The sequence below is a fragment of the Leopardus geoffroyi genome, chromosome E1 (assembly GCF_018350155.1).
Source record: "Leopardus geoffroyi isolate Oge1 chromosome E1, O.geoffroyi_Oge1_pat1.0, whole genome shotgun sequence".
Lineage (NCBI taxonomy): Eukaryota > Metazoa > Chordata > Mammalia > Carnivora > Felidae > Leopardus > Leopardus geoffroyi.
The window spans coordinates 743,246-766,008 of record NC_059330.1 but is presented as its reverse complement, the minus strand read 5'-3'; the positions used below and the strand labels follow the sequence as shown (position 1 = coordinate 766,008).

The following is a 22,763-nucleotide window of genomic DNA, read 5'->3' as shown; positions in this document are numbered from 1 at the left end:
ACCGTTGGTTTCCTCCCACCCCAATGAGGGGTTTTGGGGGAGTGATGGTGGGGGGGGGGGTTCAGAGCTGACGGCCAAGAAGGGAATCTCGAAGACGTCTTTGGTGCAAAAGAGGTGATTTTGTTTAAGCACGGGGACAGGACTTGTGGGCAGAAAAAGCTGTATGGGGTCGTGCCGGGTAACTCATCATATGCCCTCAGGTTGGGAGGGGGTCAGGGACGGTGTAAGTCTCTACGGAATTTTGGAAGCAAGGTTTCCAGGCCCTTGAGGGGCTGCTGTTAGCAAAACATCATTTATTACCATCTAGTAAGACCTCAGTCACGAGACCCCTCAGATGTATATCGGGGGCCATAAGCTTGGAGGAGGATGGCCAGCATATACTTGGGGGTTAAAGATAAAGGAGGTTTGCAAAGGAATTATGTTAAATAGACTTACAGGATCCTGGGGGGTCAGGACAATGTTGAGCCAAGATTCCCTTTTGCCCCCAGCAAAGTGTCATCATCCAGGCAGCTGAGCTCCTAGAGGGAGGTCACTCTGCGGGTTACAAGGACTTGTCAGGGGCTGTAGGCAGTAAGGCAGTTTAGTTTCCCACATTCCCATGGCGGCACTTAAACCCCTTTCCCCTGTTCTTGGGGAGCTAGGAGCGTGCAAGGATTATCACACATACTCCACTGGGGGGGGGGGGGGGGGGTTACTCCGCCGGCAGGGGCGGGGGGGGGGACTAGCTTGTACTTCGCCCCCAGCTCACCCCACTCTCCCGCTCCCTTGTCACCAAGAAGGAAGAAAGCCGGCTGGAGCTTTCCCACCAAAGGGGAAGAGGAGGGCTCCTCGGTCCCTGCCTGCCTTCCCTTTCCTATTTCCTCCTCCCCTCCCCCCATACTCTGCACACCGGAGGATGTGACACTGGGAGGGCAGGGGAGGGGAGAGAAGCAGCCGTCTGGCCTGGGTAGCTCTAGAACGGGGTGAGGGAAGGGTGCAGGTTTGGGCAAAGAGCCTCTCTCAGCCCCACTTCAGCCTCCCCTACAAAGTCTGGCTGTGGGGAGCGGGGCTCTCCTCTCCCCTTTGGAGGGCCTCATCCCTGCGCCTGGGACCCAGGTGGAGCTCAGTCCCTGCATCTGGGATCGCCTTCTGGTCTAAAGGGACAGGGGCCTGAAAGCTTGGCACTTGGCGCCACCTGGTGGCCAGTCAGAGCTCCTGCGCCCCGGCTCCCAGGTCCTTCCTGTCGGAGACCCCAGACTGACTTGTTTAGGGAGGGAAGCGGGGACCTGAGGACCCTGGATTAAGAGGAGCCACGTGAAGCTGCGTTCAAAGGGCCGACCCCACCTCTTATTCCTGACCTTGTGGCCTCGGGGGTCTGCCATCCTTCCTAACTCCATTTTCCAGACTGAAATGGGAGAAGCCACCTCTCCCACCTTCCTCCCCAGGAAGTTGAGAAGTCTCCCTGAAGCAGTAGGTGGGACCCCACACCCAGCACCCTGGAAGTCTCCCGTGAGGAGCCATTGGCACAGAGGGGGGCTGAGCCTGAGCCCCCAGACCCAGACGGGGGCGGCTGGATCAGACCTCTCCAGGACCCCTCCCTGGGTGCTCAGTCCGCCAAGGGCCCAGACCCGTCCTTCTCTGGGGGGTGGGGGTGGGGGTGGGGTGAGGGTGCAGGGGTCCTTCCCCTCTGTTCCATCCTGCTCTAGCCACACAACAGCCTGGAGGGGTCTGCGTGCACGGGGAGCAAGATGTATACTAGATGCTACGACTACTACGAAGAAAAGTAACATCGATTCCCAGAAAAGTCCAGAGAGGGGGAGGGGGGCCGCGCCGGGTGGGGTGGGGGCCGCGCTTCCGGGGTCCTGGCATGCTGTTTCTTCCCCCCGACAGTTACGTGGGTGTTTGTATTCTCAGTACTCGCGATACTAGACTTAACGTCCGGCACTTTCCTGCCAGTGATAAGAAACGGGTCCCCTCACGTCCCACTGACGACGGCTCCGGGTGTGGAGGGTAGAAGTCGCTGCTGGCTGGGGTTAGGGAGCTGAGAGATTTGGCCCCTTGTGGGCAGGGACGGGGGTGAGGGAGGTTGATGAGGCTGATGCCAGAAGATCAATCAAGCCGGGAGGGGCTCAGGCCACGGCTTCCAGACGGGACCCCCCAGCCACCCCTTGTCCCCCAAACTAACCTCCTAATGGACTTCATTTAGAGGCAACTCTAACCCCACCCCCTCTGAAAATCCGGCGGCGGCTTTCCACTGCCCTCAGGAGGCGCCCCAACCTCCTAGGCTGCATGGTGGGGTGGCCCCTGCCTCCGGCCACTATAGGGAGGGGTGGCGGGGTGGGGGGGAGGGGACCCTCTGGAGTCACCCTGGCCTCCTCTGTCCTGTTCTCTGGCCTCCCACCACCAGCCTTCGCGGACCCCTCTGTGGGAACGCCTCGTCCCCGCACTCTGTCGTCCCCTGGTTCCTCAGCGAAAGCACCACCTGCCCCCAGCTCATGTGGGGCGCCCTGTCCCCCACCGCCGCAGGTCACATTCCTGGGAGTTTGCACTGGCCATTCCATAGGCCAAGGAAGCGGGTAAAATTTCTGCTGTCGGAAGGGGAAGCCGCCAGGACAGGGGAGCCCCCAGGACGGGGGAGCCCCCAGGACGGGGCAGGCTGGAGCTCCCCCTCAGCATCCACCCTCCTCCCCAACAGAGGCCAGGGTGGGGCTGGACCCCAGAAAGCCCCTGCCTGGGACAACTGACAGCGTTCTCTCCTTACAGGGAGGAGCAGGGACCCCTGTCCCCGCCACCCCTGCACCAGGAGCCTGCTCCCCTCAGCACATCCTCCCCCTCCCACCCCCTCTCCCCACCAACCCCCTGCAAGGCGAGAGGGAGCCTTCTCATTCAGAAGAAAACGTTTCTTCCTCCTTCCCTCGTCGCCATGGCGACTGCACTCCGGCACCCCGGCTGCCGGGAGCTGTTCCGAGGCCCCGAGGGCAGGGAAGGGGAGGGTCTGGTCGGCGGTCACCCAGGCTCTCCGGAGCCTCCAGGAGGTCACGTGTCCCAGGGTTAAGCATTCAGGCTTTAAAGCCAGACATCCAAGGGCTTCGGTTCCAGCGCCGACTGTCCCTCTGTCCCCAGCAGACACTTCACCCTTGTGGGTCTGTGTCGTCTGTAATGGGGACGGAAATAGCCCCGACTTCAGACTGGAGGGCTGAGGAAGGAAGGGTGAAGACAGGAAATGTGCCCGGCGTGCGAGCTAAGTGCTGGACCAGTGTGAGCTGTCCTCTGACGCCCGGGACACGCGGGGCACTGTCACCGGCTCGGACAGGTGTGACGAGAGCGGGTCTAGCCGGAGAGACTGTTTCTAGGTGTTTCTCCTACACCGAGTCTCTCCCACCCGTGTGGCGTAGTTTTCCTAAGAATCACCACGCTTGTTCCCCCGTGTTTCACCGGAAAAGGGCGTGAATTAAACCTCCTAAATATGAGCAACACACACAACTGTCCTGAGCCGGCAATGATCCAGCTCGGGGAACCCGCGAAGCGGAGCAGAGCCCGGGAGCCCCGTCGCCAGCTGCCAGTGGCGTTCTTAAACGACAAAGTAGCAAATTAACAAATCAAAGCAGGTCACACAGACCCCAGCATTGTTTCAGGAAACCAGTTTCGGTTGCACGTCTGTGTGTGACCCCGGCGACCGACCGCGGGCTCTGGTCCCCCCCTCCCCCCCCCCCCCCCCACGCTCAAACATTCTTGGTTCCCTTAGCTCATCCTTCAGGCACGAGCTCTAAATGACACGATGTTGGTGTCATAATTTTCTTGGATTATTGATGATGCGGCTCATTGACGCCCGTCTCTCCCCACGCACTGGATCCGAGGGGGTGCTGGGTGCCTGGACCCGGGTCCCGGACAGTGGGAATCCCGCCACCTACTAACTGAGGGAACTTGGGGCCCGACCCAACCTCTCCGGACAGCGGTTTCCTCATCTGCTAGGCTGCCATCGGGGCCCAGCGAGTTCATCATAAAAGGACTTAGCACAGCAGCACCTGGTGCGTGCAACCCCCCTAGCAGAGAGGAGTGGGTGGGGTCACCCAGCCGTGTCGCAGTGAAGGGCAGAGCCACAAGGAACCCACCGGCGGAGACCCCGCCAGAGAGGGGGGCCCGGTGAGGTCGGCAGCAAGGGACCCGAGAGGGGCGCGGGCCGGGCTGCCCTGGGGTCTCCAGAAAGTGGGAGAGGGCTTTCCAAAGGGCGAGGTTTGGATGCCCCAAGGGAGACGGGAGGCGGCCTCGTCGCAGGAGGACCGGGAGGTGTACCCTGGTCTGTCCCCGCCCCCAGGATCTTCCAGGGTCCAGAGGGTGGGTGCCGAGCGTGGGGACACAGAGGCAGTGTCTGAAACCCACGGCCGCGGGGCGCGGCCGAGCTCCCGGCCCCGCGCCTCCCGACCGAACCCGCTTGGCCGCGCGGCGGGGCGCAGACCGCGGAGACAAAGGGGCGGCGCCCGGCTGCGCCCGCCCGGCCGCGGCCCCAGCACGAATGGGGCGGCCAGCCAATCGGAGGGCAGCATTCCCGCCGCTAGAGCGCGGGCCAATCGGATCCCGGGCGCGGCAGCGCTGCGGGGACGCGGCCAATCAGCTGCGAGGGCCGGCCAGGGGGCGGACCCGCGCGGAGTTTCAAACCCGCCGGGTGGGCGCGGAGCGGCTCCTCGGGGCTGCGGCCTGCGCCGGGGGCTGCCGGGTGAGCGCAGTCCGGGGCCCGGGGGCCCGGGACCCTTCTGTTCCGACGGGACCTGGGCGGAGCGTGGGGGTGGGGCGGGTGTGCCAGTCAGGATGGGCACGCAAGTGGGGGCGCCTGGGGACTGCGAGCTGCAAATCGGGGGGCTCTGGGCGACGGGAGAGGGCCCCGGATGGGGCCCTGGCCAGCCGAGGCTCGGCGAGGCCCCGTCCTGACCCTTGCTTCCCTCCCGCCTGAGGCAGAGAGCTGGGAGGGCTGGGTGGGAAGATGGACACGCAGCTGTTGTGGACAGTGGCCGCCAGGGACCGCGGGAGGCGCTGACCCCTCCTCCGGGAAGCAGCTCCCTTCCCACACCCACCGCTGCCACGTGCCCCCACGCCCAGCCCGGGCGACCTGTGTCTCCGTGGAGCCTGGGAGGGGGAGAGGGGATGGCTTGCTGACCTGCTTTTGACCTCCTCCCCAGGATCTGGTGGGCTGAGCAGACTCCCGACTGACTGGGCAGATGGCTTCTAAGTGGCCGGGCGTGGGGGTCTCCGTGCGTCGGGGGCCGCTCCAGGAGCGGGAACAGCTGGCGGAGAAGGAGGCGGAGCAGGCTGCGGGCGGCCATCCGGAGCCCTCCAGCGGGGCCCTGGGCTCCCTGTGCAGACACTTCCAAAGGAGGCTGCCCCTGAGGGCAGTCAGCCGCAACCTCGGGGCGGGGCCCTCCTGGAAACGCCTGGAGAACCCAGAGGCGGCGGCGCAGCAGGGCCTCCAGGCTGCGGCTCGCTCAGCGAAGAACGCCTTGGGCTCCGTGTCCCAGGTAATGCTGACGGGCCCTTAACCCGGGGCTTCCTCGGTGCCCGCAGCCGGTGCCTTCAAGGGGCCCCTGAGGAGGCCGACCCCACGAAGACGGGGACTTCGGTGTGTCCTCGCTGTGTCTCCTGCCCTCAACCAGCCGTGGGACGAACGGATGGGAAGGGCGTCCTGGAGGCCAAGCGGAGCCTCGCAGTATAAGATGCTAGAGCTGTGGTGTCACAGCGTAGCAAGCATGGGCGTCACGGGGACACAGCAAACACAGCAAGGCTTGCAGGGGAGGCCACCCCGCGGAATCGCCCAGGAAGGGGGAAGGAAGTGGGAGGAGAGCATAGGGCAAGTGAGATGGCGTGGGTCCAGATCGGATCCAGATCCAGAGCGGAGGGAGCGTGGTCTGGGTGGCCAGAGGACAGGGAGCCAGGAGGGGAAGGGCAGGCGTGCCGCGTGCCGAGGGTGTTTGGTTAGACTCTCCCAAGAGCCACCGGGGGCCAGTGGGGAGGATTTTCAACCTGGTGGGAATCCAGTCCGAGGAGCATTTTAGAGCTCGTTCCCCAGCCGCCTGGTGGAAAGGGGGTGAGAAGCATTCGCCACCGGGGGGCCTGGGGGCCTGGCCTGGCAGAGGCGTGGACCTCGAGAGGTGCTCGGAAGGTAGGTGTGCGAGGATTTGTGTCAGACGACACGTGTGGGCACAAAGACGCCACGTGGGCAGGCGTGAGGTGCCTGGGGCCTTGCAGGTGAACGGGTCCTCCAACCCGAAAATGGGGGCAGGTGTCCCCCGGAAAGGACTGACATCATGGCGAGCGAAAGCCTCCGAGGAGAGAAGGGGTGCGGGTACCTCCTTGGTGTCGGGCTGGGATTCTGAACCTGTTTACAGACCCTCTGCTCTGGGGTCTCTGAGCTGAAAGTTAGTCCCCGACTAGGAGTCCTGGGACCGCCTTTGTCCCGAAGGGATCACGGAAACACAGGTGTGCCCGCGGCCACATACCTCACCAAACGTAACTCGTCCCGGCCTCTGGCCTCTGGTTTGCCTGGGCCGACATTCTGGCGTCGAGGAGCCAGCACAGCCGCCCAGCCGGTGGGAGGCGCCCAGGAACTAGGGCCTGCCCCCCACCCCCACCCCAGGCCATGAGGAACCCAGAGGGGCTTTGAGCCTTTGAGTGTCAGGAGAGCTGCCCCTCGAATCCGCACCAGTGCGGAGGGCGACTTAGTGAGACCCGAGGCAGGTCCTGGGGGGCCTTCCAGGAGGCGCCAGGCTCTTTCTGTGTCCCGAAACGAGTGTGGACTCCACAAGCCGCTGGTCGGGCTGCTGACCGCCGCACCGGTGCCCTGGGTGGCCCTGAGCTGGCTCCCCGCAGCGGACTCGCTTCTCAGGGATCCACGCACCCCCCTCACCCCTGGGGCTCCGAGCTGTCTGTATTTGTGCGGCTGGGGCGCTGAGGGGCGGGAGGGGCCCGGAGACTCTGCAGGAGCTCGTCCTCGGCTTTGCACTCACCTCCCGTGGTCCCGTCCCAGAGAATCCAGGAGTCCTGCCAGAGCAGCACCAAGTGGCTGGTGGGGACCCAGGTGAAGGCCAGGAAGAGGAGGAGAGGGGCACAGACGGGCAGTCGTCCCCTCGCCCACACCCCGGGCCAGAAGAGCCCCCGGCTGTGTGGAGCCGCCCCAGCCTCCTCAGCCCTGGGCCCGCGGGAGAGACCCTGTCACCGACTCTCTGGGCACGTGGGCCCCCGCGCCCACCCACAGTGGCGGTCCCAGAGGGAGCCCACCTTCCGGAGCCCCTACTCCTCAACGGAGCCCCTGTGCTCCCCCAGGTAAGAGAAGGAGTGCCCTGCCCCCAGATCACTAGCTGGGCCCCAGCGGCTTCTGACCCCCTCCTGGGGCTCCCCGGGGGCATCTGTGTCCTGACCCAACTCTACCCCTGACGAGGGGGAACCGCAGGGCTCACCTGTGCAGGGTCCCCGGCCCTGGACCTGATGGGCCCTGAGCCACGTGTTCTCTGGCAGGTGCTACAAGTCGCGTGGGCTGTCACCTCCTGGAGGGCAAGGAGGGCCCAGACAGGGTGTTCCCGGCCCCTTCGGGGTGTCTCTGGGCCTGCGCGCACCCGGCCCAGCACCGGGCGGGAGGGCCTCGTGCTGCACATTTCCGCCGGTCACTGCTGCGGCTTTCCTTCTTTCAGTGAGTCTGACAGTGACCCGGAGCCTGTGGGAGCGGGACTTCAGCACCTCCAGAAGCTGTCCCGGCAGCTGGACGAGGCCATTGTGGCTGAAGAGAGGTGAGCTGGCGGGTCATGCTTCAAAACGGAAGAGCTGAGGGGGGGGTCCCGTGCTCCTTGAGTCCTGCCAAGTTTTTACACCTCTCCGACTCGGGCCCTGACCCTGTTGTGTGACCCCGGCCCATCCCCGGCCCTCTCTGAGCCTCAGGCCGCTCACGTGCAACACGAGGGGGCAGAAAACATAGATCAGGATGGTGTCTGGAACGCATCCCGGATGCGAACGGCCCCCCGGGAGCCCCACCAGGCCAGGCACCTGGTTTCCGGAAGACCTGCCCTTACCCCAGCACTCCCCATGGCTCCCCTGCGCCTGCCTGCCCATGGGATTGGGAAAAGGCCCATGGCCACTCTGGAGCGTCTGGCCTGACCGCCGAGGACCCTCTGGAGGTGGGGCCTCGGTCTGCAGCCCCCCTAACTTGGGGCCTGTTCCCCATTCATATAAGGGCCCGGATGGGCTCTGGGGCGGGGCCCAGCCAGCTCTGACTGCGGGGTGGTAGGGTCCCTCCTACAGGTGACACCAGTCCCTCCCGCCCTCCTGTCTCCAGCGGCGACATGACCATGACCGTTTCTCTCATCCGTGACTGAGGACAGCGCCTCCAGGTGACGCCCGCCTCCCAAGCCTTTTCTCCAGCTTCCTCCTCCTCCTCCTCTTCCTCCTCCTCCTCCTCACCACGAACGTGTGGAAGAACGTAGTCTTTTCTGGAAACTCCTGAAGAGTGGATGGGCCCAGCAGCGTAGGAAGCATGCAGGTCTAGCCCACCTGCCTAGAGCCAGCCAACCTCACTGACCGCGTCCCCAGCCAGGCACGCCGGGCCGTCGGCGAGCCCCCTTCCATCCCCTCGTTCTGGGGAACCTGCCCCCGCTCTGAGCCCAGCCAGGGGCACGAAGGGGGCTCCGCACTGCAGGAGGCAAGCCACGGCAGACACCATGACCTCACAGCGGGATCCACGCGGCCCCACGAGCTCCCAAGGAGGCCCCGGGTGGGGACTCCCCCGGGGCCACACCTGGTTCTGCCAGTGGCCACCTGGCCCAGCCTGAGAGTGACCAGGGGGACGGAGGTGGGGGGGGGGGTTCATTCTACTCCCCTTTTGGGCTCGGAGACTCACCTGCACTTAGGCCACGTGGCTGTGTCCTCTCCAACATGAAGGTGGAGGCACCAGAAGGGACTGGGGACCCAAGGGTGGGACCCCCGAGGGATTGTGCCCGGGCTCTGGGGAGCCCAGCCGCCGTCCCTTCTGCCCCCACCACAGCCCTGCAGGGAGGGATGGGGGAAGAGATTCCCGGCCCCGAGAGCCTGACAGCTCTTTATGCTCAGCACAGGGACCAGGGGTGTGCAGGGACGGGCATCACTGTTGACTAGCGACTTCCGCGCTTGGCCAGTTTATCTCAGAAATCTGCTGTGTTATTTTATTAGAAAGAAACCCGCGTGTGACTTCCCCGGATAACACTGCTTTTTCATAATAAAGACCGCTTCTGCGTCTGACATCTGTTCTGTTACCCACACGCATGCACAGACACGTGTGCACGCACAACCACGCAGGCACACACACCCATGTGCACGTGCGCACGCGTACATGCGTGAACACAGCCGTGCACGCACACACGCCCACTTGCACACACACGTGTACACCCCCACATGTGTGTGCACACGCACCCCCACTCCGGGGCCGGGCTCCGCTCCTCTCGCCTCCCGCTCCTAGCGGCCAGCCCCCAGCTCAGGGAGAAGACACCCCGCACAGGGAAGGCTTCCCCGCTCCGCTCAGAACAAAGCACACTTTAAAGGCAAATCAGGTTTTTATTTCAGTGACAACGTTCAAGAGTTAAAAACCAGCTCACGTCAAAATCAAGACCAGTAGTAAAAATCTTTTAACCCCGTAGTGCTGTGTTTGGCGCTTTAGAAATCTGATATTTTACATTTCCTTTTCTAACGGATTTTGTACAAGGCAGCCGTGAGGAAGGGAATAAACCTTTTTCACCACAGAACCGGCTGCCACTGGCAATACTGAGAGTCACACATTTAGGAACAGTCGGACCACGGACAAGACGGGACGGGCTGCCACCTCGGAGTAAACAGAGGACAGGGGTTCGAGGGTGGAGGTCCCCAGGGGCGAGCCGTCCTGCCCCTCCTCAGTGACTCTACTCCCCCCCCCCCCCAGGCCCCGGGCCTCCTTGCGTGGACTTAACCCCAGCTGTGATTTTTAAGGTTCCCCCAAGCCCAGAGGGAGGGGAAGGAGCGAGGGGTTGGGTGTTTTGGCTGAGCCAGAGAACGGGTTTCCAGAGCACTTGGTGCCCAGACCCGGGGAATTCGGCGGGGAAGCTGGTTATTTAAGGCGGGGTCCGGCCTTGAGGCTCCTTCCCAGCTAGGGCCCCCCCTCCCTGGCGGGGCTGCGCCCATGCTTAGGGAGGGTGTCCACGGGGAACCAGAGCCGCCTGCTCGGGCCTCTGGCTTTCATTTAAAGATGCGCGCCCTGTTTTGCCTGTAGGACACTCCCAGGGTGCAGACCAGGGGCTCCAAAGTGGTAAAAACAGTTCAAAAAGCCAGGAGATCCAGCCTCCCCTCTTTCCGGGGACCCACGCCCCCGTAACCTCTTTGGAATACGGGGTTCAGACGCGGTGTCTGTGGCCCAGCACCCAGACAGGAGGGCCGTCCGTCCAAGTGCGTCAAAAAAAAAACGGTCCACTTTTTTAAACGCATGTTTTGTGGAGCCCAAGGGCAGGTCGAGATCTTCAGGAAAACCCCACGAAGCCAGAAAGGTAGGCCCCCGAGACCCCCTCGGGGCGAGCGCGGGGGAGGGCGGCAGGCAGGCCCTCCGACAGGGACGGCCACCAGACAGGGAAGAACGAACATGCCACGCGAGAAACGAGGAGCTCTGATCAGGCGGGAAGAAGGATGCTCCAGGTCCCGGGAGAGGGCGCACCGGGGACCGGAAGGGTTCTCTGGGAAACAGCCAGGCGGGCTCACGGACCCACTCGGGGAGGGGCGGCGGCACCCCCTCCAGGGAACAACGCAGCCTGCTCGTCTCCCTCCAACTTCAACGCACGGACAAAACCGCACAAACCACTCGTCCGGGAGCGCGCGTTAACCAACGCCAAGGCGGAGGGGCGCTCGCGCGCATGCGCACACGCCCACTAACCCGAGAGGCGGGCTCAGGACGCCGCCTTTCATCCCCCCAGTCGCAGGTGTGAGTCGTCCGGTTCCACAAAGGAGAAGGGGTGGCCTCCTGCCGGACCCCCATGATCACAGCACCCCCAGAACCCCAGCAGCCTCAGAACTCTGCACCCCCAGAACCACGGGACCCCCAGCACCCCCCCAGAACCCTGGACCCCCAAAACCACAGCACCCCCAGAACCCCAGATCCCCAGCCACAGTACCCTGCTCACTGGGACTCCAAACTCCCCAGGGTCCTGGTGTTCTGTCACTCTGTGTCCCTCACTCCTAGCCTGGGGCTCACAGGGCAGAGGGAACCTAACTCGGGAGGACATAACTCCACTAATTTATCAGTGGAGCCTGACGGCAGGGGCTTCTGGAAGGAAAGGGGATGGCAGAGCCTCAGAGAATCGGAGTAAGTCCGCCCGACTTCAACGCAGGCTAGATTTCGGGAAGGACAGGAAGGCCTGGGGTGCGAGTAGCTGTGCCTACGACCTCGTACCTTCTGGGGAGCCCCGACGACCAACTGTGGAAGGAGGGATGGGCACCTGCGAACCCAGGAGGCAGGGCTGGAGAGGACACCCCCAGGGTACCTGCCCCTGCCTACAGGGGAGCCGCAGGGCTGGGGGAGGGGGGTGCCGCACACTGGAGAGAGCGGGGTGGGGGCCGGGAGCCCGGACCCCTCCAGCCCCAGCAGGTCTGCTGGGCAGGTCACAGCAGCCGCTGCGGGGAGGACGCTGGCCACGTGGGAGCCGCGAGAGGTAGACACGGAGCAGAAGCGACACGGGCCCACGCAGGTGCCTGGACTCGGGCACAGCCCCGCCTGGAGGAGCTGGGCCAGCCTCAGGGGCTCCGAAGCAGGCCGGGGCGGGTGTGGGCCTGGGCTGGGCTGCAGGAGAGCCCTGCCCACCTCACGGGACGGCCCAGGAGGAGGGCGTGGGCCCCAAACCAAGCTGAGTGGCAGGCGGAAGGGAGAAGAGTACAACAGTTTGAGCCAAAATGACACGCGCCCCCGGAATGCTGGGATCTCAGCTCTATGCCCTCCAGGAGCCAAAACAGAGTCAGCGTGAGCAGCGCTGGGGAGGGCGAGCCCGGCCCCCGGGGTGGGGGGTGTCCCTGCTGCCGGGACACGTGGTTTGGTTTGGGCATCAGTGCAAAAGCACACTGCCTCACGGAGCCGGGACCCCTTCCCATCCCCCTCCCTCCCCAAGCGGTGGGGCGACAGTGAGGTTCCCCCCGGAGCCCCTCTCTCAGACAGTGTGGAAGGTGGAGCTCGGGTGGTCTGAGGGGCTCTGAGGCCCAGAAAGCCCCAGGGCACAGAAGTGCAAGACAGAAGACAGCCCAGGAGTCAGAAACCGCGCACCAGTCTCAGCCGGTGGGGGGGGGCCTTCCAATTCCGTAAGGAAGCCAGGGCCCAGAGAGGGCGACGAGGGGCTCAAGGGCTCTCAGCCAGCCCAGCCGGGCCAGCGCCCAGGGCCGCAGCCTCCCCAGGGAGGGCCCCAGGCAGGACCCCGGGAAGAGGAATGGCCGTCCTCTCGGGCCGCGGGTGAACGGTAGGAATACCGAGGACAAGACGGGGACAATGGACAGCCGCAGAAGGACAGACCGTCAGCACCAGACCCCGCCACCCCCCCCACCCCCACAAGGGCCGTGGACAGACACGCGGACACAGGAGGAGCCCCGGGGGATGTCCCCTCCCTCCCAGAAAGTGGCCACTTTGCCACAGGAAAGCCAGGCCCGTGAGGCTGACCCAGGATGTCACAGGGGGGCCGGCACGATGCCACTTGTCCGTCCCCCAGGCCGCTGGGAGGCTGCACCTGCCAGCGGCTGCTGATTCCCGGTCTGGCGGCTTCTCCCTTTAGGGCCTGCGTGGACCCCAGAAAGGTGGTCGACTCTGTCAGACCGGCCAGCTCGGGGCAGGCCTGCCCCCCAGGACTCCACGGACACCGCCCCTGACGGGCTCGCGGTCCCAGGTCCCGCACGGGGAGGCAGCCGCGGCTGCGGAGACCCTGGGGTCTCACCCCCTCGCGGCCCAGGGAGCCCCCTCCCCGGGGCTCGGCAGGGTCCCTCCCCGCTCTGCTCGGACACCGCTGGACACACACGGGGGCGGGGAAAAGCAGGAAACGGCCCGTCTCGGGGAGCAGCACCCCCCACCCCCGCCCGGCCCCGGCCCTCTGCGCGCAGCCCGGCTCTCAGGGCACCGACTCGAACTTGGGGGGCCCGCGCGCCCAGCTGAGCGCGGGCAGGGGCCGCTCCTGGTCCTTGTCGGACTCGGGCTGGCTCTGGGCCCGCTCGGGCTTGGGGTTGGCGGGCGGGTGGGGCTGCTGCACGGACATGGTCCTGCGCAGGTGGTTGCGCTTCCGCAGGAACTCGGGCTGCGCGTGCAGGCCGAAGCTGCCCTTGCGCAGCACCATCCGCGAGTTGTTCTTCTTCGGGCGCGAGCGGTGGCCGGCCTCCAGCGTCGCCAGGTGGGCTGCGTAGCCCTCGCTCAGGAACTGCGGAGGGGACGGGCGTCAGCCAGCGGGGCGGTGACCCGGTCCCCCCCGCCCTGCCAAAATCGTCGCCAGGGAGATGGGGAGCTCCCCGCCCGGCTCTGAACGTCTGAGCTCGTCCCTGGGGAGCTCCCCGCCTGCCTCTGAAGGTCTGAGCTCGTCCCTCTGTACCCGCGGGGCACACCGTCCTCGTCACCTGCCACTGAGATCCCCAAACGCAAGTCTGCGCCACATCCGGCTTCCGCCCCGCAGAGCCCCGTCGGGTGCTGGCCCGCTGCTGTCCTCCCTGCCCATCACCCCCCCACCGGGTCCTCAGGCCCTTGCCCCCCCCCCCCAGAAGGGGGCCGCGGACCAGCAGCCTCAGCGGGACCGGGGCCCGACAGGCAGAATCTCAGCCACCGCCCCCCGCCCCCCGCCAGGCCTATGGAACCAGAGTCTGCATGCACGCAAGCCCCGGGGGCCACGTGTGTGCGTCAGCATCTCCCGTCTGCACCCGCCGGTGGCTCCCACGCCCCGCACTCAGCACGCCCCCAAAGGGGTCGTCACCTTCCCCCCCCACCTCTCCTTCTCCAACCTGCTCTCAGTCCCCGGAACAGCACCCCCGAGCTGATCGTGCTCCCAGAAACCAGGCGCCACCCCTGGCCTTTGCTCCCGCTCAGCCCACACCTCTGACCCGTGCATTTCCAAGTCCAGTCCCTCCGTCCTGCCTCCGAAGTGACTCTGGGGCCCTTCACCTTCCCGCCAGCCACTGCCTCCCCCTGCTTCCCTCCCCTCTTCCTCTGACAGGCCTTCCCCCTGCAGCCTGTGGACCGCAGGAATCACGACTCACCCCCGAAGTCCCAGCCCGCCGAGGTGCGGGCCGTCAGCCAGGCACTGCGGCCCCCCTTCTCCTGCTCCCGCCCGGGGGGGGGGACACCTGCTCTGTCACCTCCTGACCTTCACTTTTGCGGCGACCTCTGTCACAAATGCTCCTCCCACCTCAAGCCTCCCGGACAATTCCCTCGAACCCCCCAAAGCAGCCTTGCCCCCATCGTCTCTGTTCCTCCCCGGGGGGGGGGGGTCACGACCCCGTGCCCCCCATCGTCCATGAGGCCTCTTGCCACGGGCACTGCCGCCTGGATGACGGGACATCCGACGGCGCCAGGGCCTGGCCCAGGACAGGTGCCCATGGTGCGCGTGGAAACGGTGAATGAACGGATGAACAAATGAGTGAGTGGGCAAATGAAGGAAGGAACAAAAACGACTGAATGGACGGCAGACACCGCCCACGCCGCCCCCACCCGGCCCGGCGCCCCCACCTGGCACTGGGCCTGGTACTTCTTGGTGGGCCGGCCCACGATGAAGATCTGGGAGGGCAGCAGACCCAGCACGCTGTACACGGAGATGTCCTTAGTGGAGCCGTAGGCCGCGCTGATTCTGATGAAACACTGAAACACAGGGCAGCCCGTGGAGGGGCGGGCGCTCACGGGGTCAGAGGACCCGATTCCGCACGGGGCGGGGGGTGGGGGTGGGGGGCTCCAGGTCCCGGGGCCACCCCGCGGCAGGACGCGGCCCTGCAGGAGCTCCCCTCCCGCCCCGCCCTGCGCCCCAGTTCAAGGGCTCCGCCTGGGGAGGTCGGGACCACGCCACCTGCTGACCCCGTCGGCGTTCCGAGGTCACTGGGTGACGGGCAAAGACACGGGCGAGGGAACGAGGGGCGGCTCTACGTGTCACAGGACTGGAGGGGTTCTGTCTGGGCCTGACCCCCCGCCCTGTGCCGTCCGCACCACCCCAGACTGGTGCGGAGTGCCTCCGTCCGGCGGCCGTGTCCCGATGCTCGCTTGCCCCCCAGCCCCTCGCCCTCCGGGTGCTCACCTTGAGCCCCACCCTCTGGTCCCAGGTCACACTTTCCCTCCCTCCTGAGCCCCATCAGCCCCGGGGGACCTCCTGCTCGCGGGGTGACCCACGAGCACCTCGGCCTCCCTCCTGCCCCTTCGCAGCCAGTGGCCTCCAGGACCGAACCCAGAACCGCCCGTCTGGACTGCCCGTCCCATCCCCACGCCGACCCTGCCCCTTCCCTCTCGTGCCCGCCTGGCCACGCCCTGGCCCGGGAGACTGCTCTTCGCCACCTTCCCGGTTCCACGGGCTGGCCACTGAGAGCCGCCGGAGGGCCACAAAGCTCCGGTCCTGAACTTTCTTTCTGCTGCCCCCAGAACATTCTTCCCCAGTTCTACCTCCTGCTGGGGGGCCGCCACCCAGTCCCGGAGCATGACCTGACAATCCCCGCCCCCGATGCCGTTTTCTCCATCCCCGTGGCCGCCCCCTGGATTCCGGCCCGCCTCTGCCCTGCCTGGCCTCCCTGCCTCTCTTGTCTCACCGATCTGGTCTCCACACAGCCACCACAGGGCTCTTTCTGCTGCCGCTCCCCGGCTCCCCACTGCCCTCAGCGGAGTTCACGGTCTTGGCCAAGGTTTTCCAAGGTCTGCCAACCCTCAGGCCCCCATGACCTCCAGGCCTCTGCTCCCACGCGACCTGGGTCTGACCCTGTGCACACCAGCATCCTGCATGCCTGCAGCTCTAAGAACATCTGAGGCTCTCTTCTACCTCAGTGCCTTTGCACGTTCTGTTTGTGTCTCCCAGGCAAACTCCTATTCATGATTCAAGACTCAGCTCAAGAGTTACCAACCCCTGCAAGCCTTCTCTGCCCTCCCCAGGCCAAGCTCCTCTGCATGACAACAGGCCTTTACTAATCACCCACCAGGTAAAGATTTACACATCTTTCTTCCTCTGGACCAGGGATTGGCTGACGTTGTTACGAAAGACCAGATAATCGGTATCTCAGGCTTTGCGCTGTGCTGCAACCACACTCTTCCTTTGTGGCTCCGAGCAGCCACGCACACCGCGCCAGCAGGGAGCGTGGCCAGCAGGGAGCGTGGCCGTGTCCCAACGCATCTGCCTTCGCAGGCAGCGAGATCGGACTTTCGTACCGCTGTCGCATCATGAAATAGCATTCTCCTTTTGATCCCCGCCCCCAACCCCCAACCATTTAAAACTATAAGCACCGTTCTCAGGCCAAGGTCACGTAGAAGAACGGCTACCGGCTGGGCTCAGCCCCTGGGCCACAGATCACTGGTTCTCAAAATGTTACCATCATTGAAATCCCCCAGGAGGGTCTGTCAAGATGCAGACCGCTGGGCCCTTTCCGCAGTTTCTGATGCAGCGGGTCTGGGGTGAGTGGGGGCGGGGGGGGGGGGGGCAGGGAATCGACATTTCTGAGCAGCTCCCAGGGGACACCGTGCCAGGGCCACAGGTCAAAGCTCCGGAAGGAGAGCAGGTGACAGCCCGTGCCGCCGACGCCAGGACCCTGAAGGAGCGTGGCGGGCACCCGTCGGCTGAAGGAATAACCGGGCGCAGAGACGGAGTTCGGGCTTTGGGGTCAGGAGGTAAAGGAGGAGACGCAGACGCGGGCACCGTGGGGGAGTCACCGAGCCTCAGGGAGCCTCCCCGCCCTCCTCTGTCCCCGCGGGTGACAGTGCCCACCTCGGGGTGGGGGCGGGGGCCGTGGAGGCTCCCAGCACCTGCAGGTGGAGGGCGGGTCTGGCCTCCGGCCCGCACTCACCTCCTGCACGAGGTTGCGGAGGAAGATGGCCTTCTGCCGCAGGGGGTCGTGCACCAGCCCGTCGGAGAAGAAGATCATGCCCTGTGGAAAGTTGTGCTGGCACAGCCAGGACACCACCCGCTGCTTCTGCATGTCCGGCCGCCCCGTGATGTACAGGATCAGGTAGCCCAGATCCTGCCAGTGCCTGCGGACGGACGGCATCGCAGGTCCAGCCCCCCCGCCCCGCAGCCGCCCCCGCCCCCCCCCCCCACCCCCGCAGCCGTCCTGAGCAGCGCCGGGACCCCGGGGAAGGACGGTGGAGCCACACGCGGGGGGGGGCGGAGCCCCATGAGTCGGGACGTGTCCCTGGACGGCCCGCAGGCACCGCTCGCCCACCACCAAACTGGCCCCCGTCCCCGAGGCCTCCACGTCACTCGGGCTTCCCCGCCGAGCACAGGCCACCTCTGCCTCCTCGGCCGTCCCCGTCGCCCTTCCTGCTCCCGCGAGCGGCCTCCCGTCCAACCAGCGACCAGCAGGACCTGACCCCTGACCCCCTCCTGCTTCGGCGCCCTCCTCGGCCTTCGCTCACACCCCCACCACCCGAGTCCAGTCCGACCTGGGCCGTGCCACCCCCTCCAGGCCCCACCCGTGACGGGGGGCCAAGAACTGAAACGAGGGCCGTCCCAAGGCGGGAAAGGAGGAGTCCAGACACGACCAGCATAGTGCCTACTGGACAGAGGCCGTGGCGCTCCCCCGGTCCTGTTTCCATGGTGACCATCGCTCCTGTGCCCAAAGCCGTCCCTGGCTCCCCAGCGTCCCGAGGTGTCCAGCCCTCCGTGCACCTGTTACCCCCGACCATCGTATCACCCCGGCCACACGGGGCTGCTTTGCTGCACCCACGGGCCTTGAGCTCCAGCTCAAGCTGGGACCCCAGCCGCGGACCCCTCCCCTGGACGGCCTTCAGGGCTTCATCTCCTCACGTTCCCATCCCCTCTCAAGGCCCCCTTGTGCAGGAAGCCCTCCCAGCTTCCCAGGCGCGATCAGTCCCTCCCCTGTCTGCTCCCGCAGCACGGTGGGATTGTGCTGTCTGTTGACCTCACACGGGACTCTGCCTACAAGATGCCAGATGAGCTCGGGCCTGTCAGGGGCTGCTGTGGCACCGGCCACCCCCGGCTCGCCATAGACTGGGGGGCTCCAGACCTGGAGAGCGCCCTGAGGGGTCGGGGGGATGTTCCATAATCCCACACAGGCTCAGACGCCACCGTGGGGACTCTGGCTAGTTCTGAGCTGGACCCGGTAGTCCGTTTATCAGCAGCAGGGTCTGTGGAACACGGCAGGGGCTCAGGAGCCCACGTGAAGACCACGGTGTGGGTCCCCGGGGGAGAGGACCACAGCCCCCCCACTCCCAGCTGTGGAAGGGGGGCGCTGATGGGCGGGGGGGTGGGAGACGGAAGAGGAATAAGCCACCCACCCTCACAGGGCGAGCTGGACACTTGCCAGGAGCTTGAGCCTGTCCGTCCAGGGCCTGTTCCCGCAGGGCCAGGGGCATCTGGAGGGCAGCTAACCCTGGGGTCCCCAGTCCAGGCTGGTCTGATCATTGCTACTACGCTGAGGCCCGGCATCGCTCCTGCTCACCTGGAGTCCGGGGTTGGTTTCTCATGCCTGAGACTTGTTTTCCCCGTGGGGCTGCCTTGCTCCCGGGCCTGGCCCTGAGTCAGCCTCACAAAAGGGTGGTGGCAGGGAGGGAGGGAGACAGGGAAGGAGGCAGGGATGGAAGGAGGGGTGGAGGCAGGGAGGGAGGGAGGGATGGTAGGAGGGAGGGAGGCAGGGAGGGAGGGGGGCAGGGAGGGAGGCAGGGAAGGATAGGGGGAGGCAGGGAGGGGGGCAGGGAGGGAGGCAGGGGTGGAAACAGGGAGGCTGGTAGGGAGGCAGGGAGGGAGGGAGGGAGGGAGGGAGGCAGAGAGGCAGGAACTGGGGGAGGCAGGGAGGGAGGTAAGGAGGGGAGTAGGCAGGGAGGGAGGTAGTGTGGGGGGTAGGCAGGGAGGCAGGGATGGGGGGAGGCAGGGAGGGGAGGAGGCAGGGAGGGGGGTAGGCAGGGAGGTAGGGATGGGGCGGGGGGAGGCAGGGAGGGAGGTAGGGTGGGGGGTAGGCAAGGAGGGGAGGAGACAGGGAGGGGGTAGGCAGGGAGGTAGGGATGGGGTGGGGGGAGGCAGGGAGGGAGGCAGGGGTGGAAACAGGGAGGCAGGGAGGGTAGGAGGGAGGGAGGTGGGGAGGGAGGTGGGGAGGGGGGAGGCAGGGAGGGGAGAAAGTGGCTCCTCCCTCACTCTCCTATGGTGACACCCTTCTACACGGCTGCTTCCAGCCCCACCTCCGGCCCCGTCCTGGTCTGGCCTCCAAAATCCAACCACCCTGACCCCGTCCCACCACGTGCTCTGCTCTTCCTGTCCTTGTCGCCCCGCGTCCTCCTTTCTGGCCTATCAAAACCCGTTTTCTATTTTCTTCTCGCTTCCCCACGTTTGCTAATCTTTGTGGCAGCGGCTTGGACTGAACCCGTCCACCCCTCGGGGACTATCTCTGACGCCACCTCTCTCAGGAAGCCTGCCCTGCTCTCCCCAATCAGCTGTACGAGCTCCAATCTTCCCCTTATCACTGCGCCTGAGTCAGGCTCAGAGGGTGGCCCCTGGGAGCCACGTGTCCCGTATTCACACGTTTAGGTGGTCCCTTCCCCGTGAATCTGGGCGGATCCTGCCACTACTCACGACCAGCGGAACACAGCGGAAAGGTCACTGTGACGCCCCAGGCTGGGTCCTGAGAAGGCTTGCGGCCTCCACCCGGGTCTCCACGAGACGGCCCAGGCTGGCCCCGCGGACAGAGAGCGGGCCCAGCCACCGCGAGTACGGAGGCCATCTCGAACCTGGGCCCGAGGGGAGCCTGCGGATGAGCCCTGCCCCCAGCCCAGATCGCCACCCGGCCGTGAGTCACGGGAACACCCCACGTGACGACGTCCCAGCAGAGCCCAGCCCACCCACGGAACCGCGAGAGATGGAATAGTATTCTTTTCGGCTGCTACATTCAGAGCCATTTCTCCCAGAGGCCACCAGAACACGCCGATTGGACCCCGCCTGGAGTCAGAACTCGGGAGCCCAGGACTGGCTGGCTGCAGAGATCAAACGGAGGCGGGAGGGAGGGGGAGCTAGCGTCCGGACGGTGGCAGGGCGTTTCTCGGGGACCCTCAGTACACATGACCGGGACTCCCCAGTTCCTGCCCCGGAGATCAGTGGAATTCCGGAAAAATACACGGCCCGGCTCTCCCGGGGCCTCTGGGAAGGGACGGGAGGGAACACTCACCGGACGACGTCCACGGCCCCCGGCCGGACCTTGGGGTCACTTCCCATGATAGACACGCTGGCCGCGAAGGACCCGTCGATGCTGAACACCACGCACTCCATGCCCCGGGGCAGCACCGTGAGGTAGCTCATCGCAAAGGTCTGGTCGCCCCTAAAAGGCACCTGCCTGTGGTCGGCCCCGCGTCGCACTCAGCTCGTAGCCTGAGGCCAGGGGTCGGCCCGGGCCCGGCGCGGGGAGCAGCGGGCCGGTATCTCCTGAAGCCACAGCTGGCCAGCCGGTCCGTCTTCCTCTCTCCCCCCCCCCACCCCGGAAAGCACCCCCAGGGCTCCATCACCCGGCCGGCCCGGCTGGGAGGGCACCGAACGGCACGATCCGCCTGGGTCTTACCTGACGACCATCTTCACGGGGTAGACGCCCACCCCCAGGCGCCGGGGCCGCGGGACGCTGTAGGTGACGCGGCCGCTGCTGTTGGTGATCTCCGTGTCCAGATGCACCCAGCGGCCCGAGGACGGCTCCGCCATCACCAGGATGTCCACCTGCACGTGGTGAGGGGCCGGGGGACGCCCTGAAGGCCGGGGGCTGCGGGCGGGGGCCAGGGGCCATTCGGCCCGCCTGCTCGGCCCCCACGCCCAGCCCTCGGGCGCACGGACTTCGGGCCCCCCCCCACCGCTCACCCTCCCGGCCCTGCTCCGCCCCACCACCCGGCCCGGCCCTCGCACCTTCTCTCCGGTCAGAGCCACCATGTCCAGGGGCCCGTACATGAAGCGCCCCACCAGGACCTGCGGGCCGTCTTCCGCGGCGATCACGTCGTTGGCCCGGTGGTTCGCGGTGACGTTCTGAAAGCAGAGATCAGCTCGGCCTTTGCCACTGGGGCTGGACCGTGAGCTTCCTCCCGACGCTGTCCTTAGGACCGCAGGGCACACGTGTCCCTGCCGCGTCACCCCTTCTGAGCCGTGTGCTGTGGACCCCGGGTTCCCGCGGACGGACAAGCACCCTGATCCTGACCGTCCCACGCACCCTGAGGTGGCGGCCGGGCCCCTGGCTGTCCTCCTCCCCGGCTCCTGGGCCGGACCCTGCCAGGACGCCTCCCGTTCCGCCTTCCACATCACAGGTCCCATCCCACAGCCACTTACCGTGAGTCTTCTTACTGGGAAATGTAAACGTGTCAGAGCGTGGAGAAGTGCGTGGGGACCCCGCCTGCTCCCCGCACCAGCTATGGCCTCCCTGGGGTCCCCCACCCCCCACACTGCGGATCATTCCGGACACGGAGTCACTTTGTCTGTAAGCATCCAGGGTCCCCAGGCTTCTCCACTTCTAGTTTCAATTCACCCCGCAGCTCAAAGGCCCCCCTCGGCCCCCAGCCTCGCTCCAAGACCGAACCCCTCAAGCCGGTGACCGTTCCCATAGGCGTCTGTCCCCACCCACCGAGCTCCCCCTGGCCGGGGCTCTGCCTACAGCCCTCAGTGGGGACCCTCAGTCAACACAAGCCGTGCCAAAGCACAGAACTGCCGACGCCCAGGCCCCCGCGGTGAATTCCGGATCCTGAGCTCGGCGTCACGGCCGTGCCCGGTGACCTGTCTATGGCCCCCAGTTGTCATGGGCCGGGCACTGCAGGGCCCCCCCGACTCTGTCTGCCCCCACCTCCCAGCCCACCCGCTACGGCCTGGCCCGGCCGCGTCCGAGAAGCGCCCTGTGGACCCCCGCCCTCCATTCTCACGGCGTCTGCATGCAATTCAGCGGACGTCCCCCCACCTGCACCGGCCCCTGGCCTGGGTTCGGGGGTCCTGGACCCACAGACGGTCGGGAGGGGGCATGGGCCACAACGCCAAAACTCCAGGGAGGAGAGACTTAACTCGCGGAAACAGACACACGGGAAGACGCCTGTGCCACCTATCCACGGGGAGATGCGAAGCAAAACCACACGGAGACCCCGCCTCGCACCCGCCGGGGCGGCTGGATCCCATGAGACACGAGGACACACGAGAGCCCGGAGCGTCGCCCACGGTAGAGAAAAGGTGCGAACCGCCGACGACTGGGTAAACGGGACGTGTCCGTCCGCGGGAAGATCCTCGGCCGTCAAGCGGAACGAGGTACCCACGCCTGCCGCAACGTGGGCGCGCCCCCAGAGCACAGGGCTCCGAGAAGGAAGCCGGACGCAGAGACAACACGCCAGATGGTCCCGTTACACGGACGGCCCAGAGCAGACAGACAGCTGGGGCCAGGGGCAGGGACCACGGTGGGGGGACGGTTACGGGGAAAGGGGCCTCTTTCCGAAGTGATGAGAAGGTCCTAAACTTGGCCGTAGTGATGTTTGTGCGCATCCGTGAACACGCTCACATCCACCGAACTGTCCCCCTTCAGCAGGCGAGTTGTAGAAAACGTGACCGTAGCTCAATAAATACGTTTGCGAGAACCGGGTTGATTCGCGGAGCACCGGTCCGCGCTCGGGG

The 22,763-nt window shown here is 65.9% G+C and overlaps 2 protein-coding genes across 8 annotated transcripts in view; one reads left to right on the top strand and one right to left on the bottom strand.

The window, feature by feature from the left end:
• The first annotated feature begins 3,713 nt into the window (after positions 1-3,713).
• Positions 3,714-9,231, top strand: PIMREG (PICALM interacting mitotic regulator). Of its 4 annotated transcripts, none has more exons than XM_045487307.1 (5): positions 3,714-4,007; positions 5,154-5,489; positions 6,995-7,290; positions 7,656-7,751; positions 8,246-9,231. In XM_045487307.1, the coding sequence occupies exons 2-5, from the start codon at positions 5,193-5,195 to the stop codon at positions 8,331-8,333; spliced, it is 777 nt and encodes a 258-aa protein (XP_045343263.1). In that variant the 5' UTR covers positions 3,714-4,007; positions 5,154-5,192; the 3' UTR covers positions 8,334-9,231. The 4 variants fall into 4 exon arrangements, with proteins under 4 accessions (XP_045343263.1, XP_045343265.1, XP_045343262.1 ...); XM_045487309.1 differs by having other exon boundaries at positions 3,721-4,007; positions 8,294-9,231; XM_045487306.1 differs by lacking the exon at positions 3,714-4,007 and adding an exon at positions 4,590-4,693.
• Positions 9,232-9,523: 292 nt separating this feature from the next.
• The window catches only part of PITPNM3 (PITPNM family member 3), a 74,677-nt gene continuing 61,437 nt past the window's right edge, over positions 9,524-22,763 (bottom strand). For 3 of the 4 annotated variants that reach the window (XM_045487294.1, XM_045487295.1, XM_045487296.1), the window contains 6 exons: positions 21,033-21,149; positions 20,701-20,849; positions 20,314-20,463; positions 16,987-17,170; positions 14,687-14,815; positions 9,524-13,391 (listed from right to left, as the gene is read on the bottom strand). In XM_045487294.1, the coding sequence (XP_045343250.1) occupies positions 13,089-13,391; positions 14,687-14,815; positions 16,987-17,170; positions 20,314-20,463; positions 20,701-20,849; positions 21,033-21,149 (1,032 nt within the window). In that variant the 3' untranslated portion in view covers positions 9,524-13,088. The remainder of the gene's footprint in view (positions 13,392-14,686; positions 14,816-16,986; positions 17,171-20,313; positions 20,464-20,700; positions 20,850-21,032; positions 21,150-22,763) is intronic. The other variant, XM_045487297.1, reaches the window with a different exon arrangement.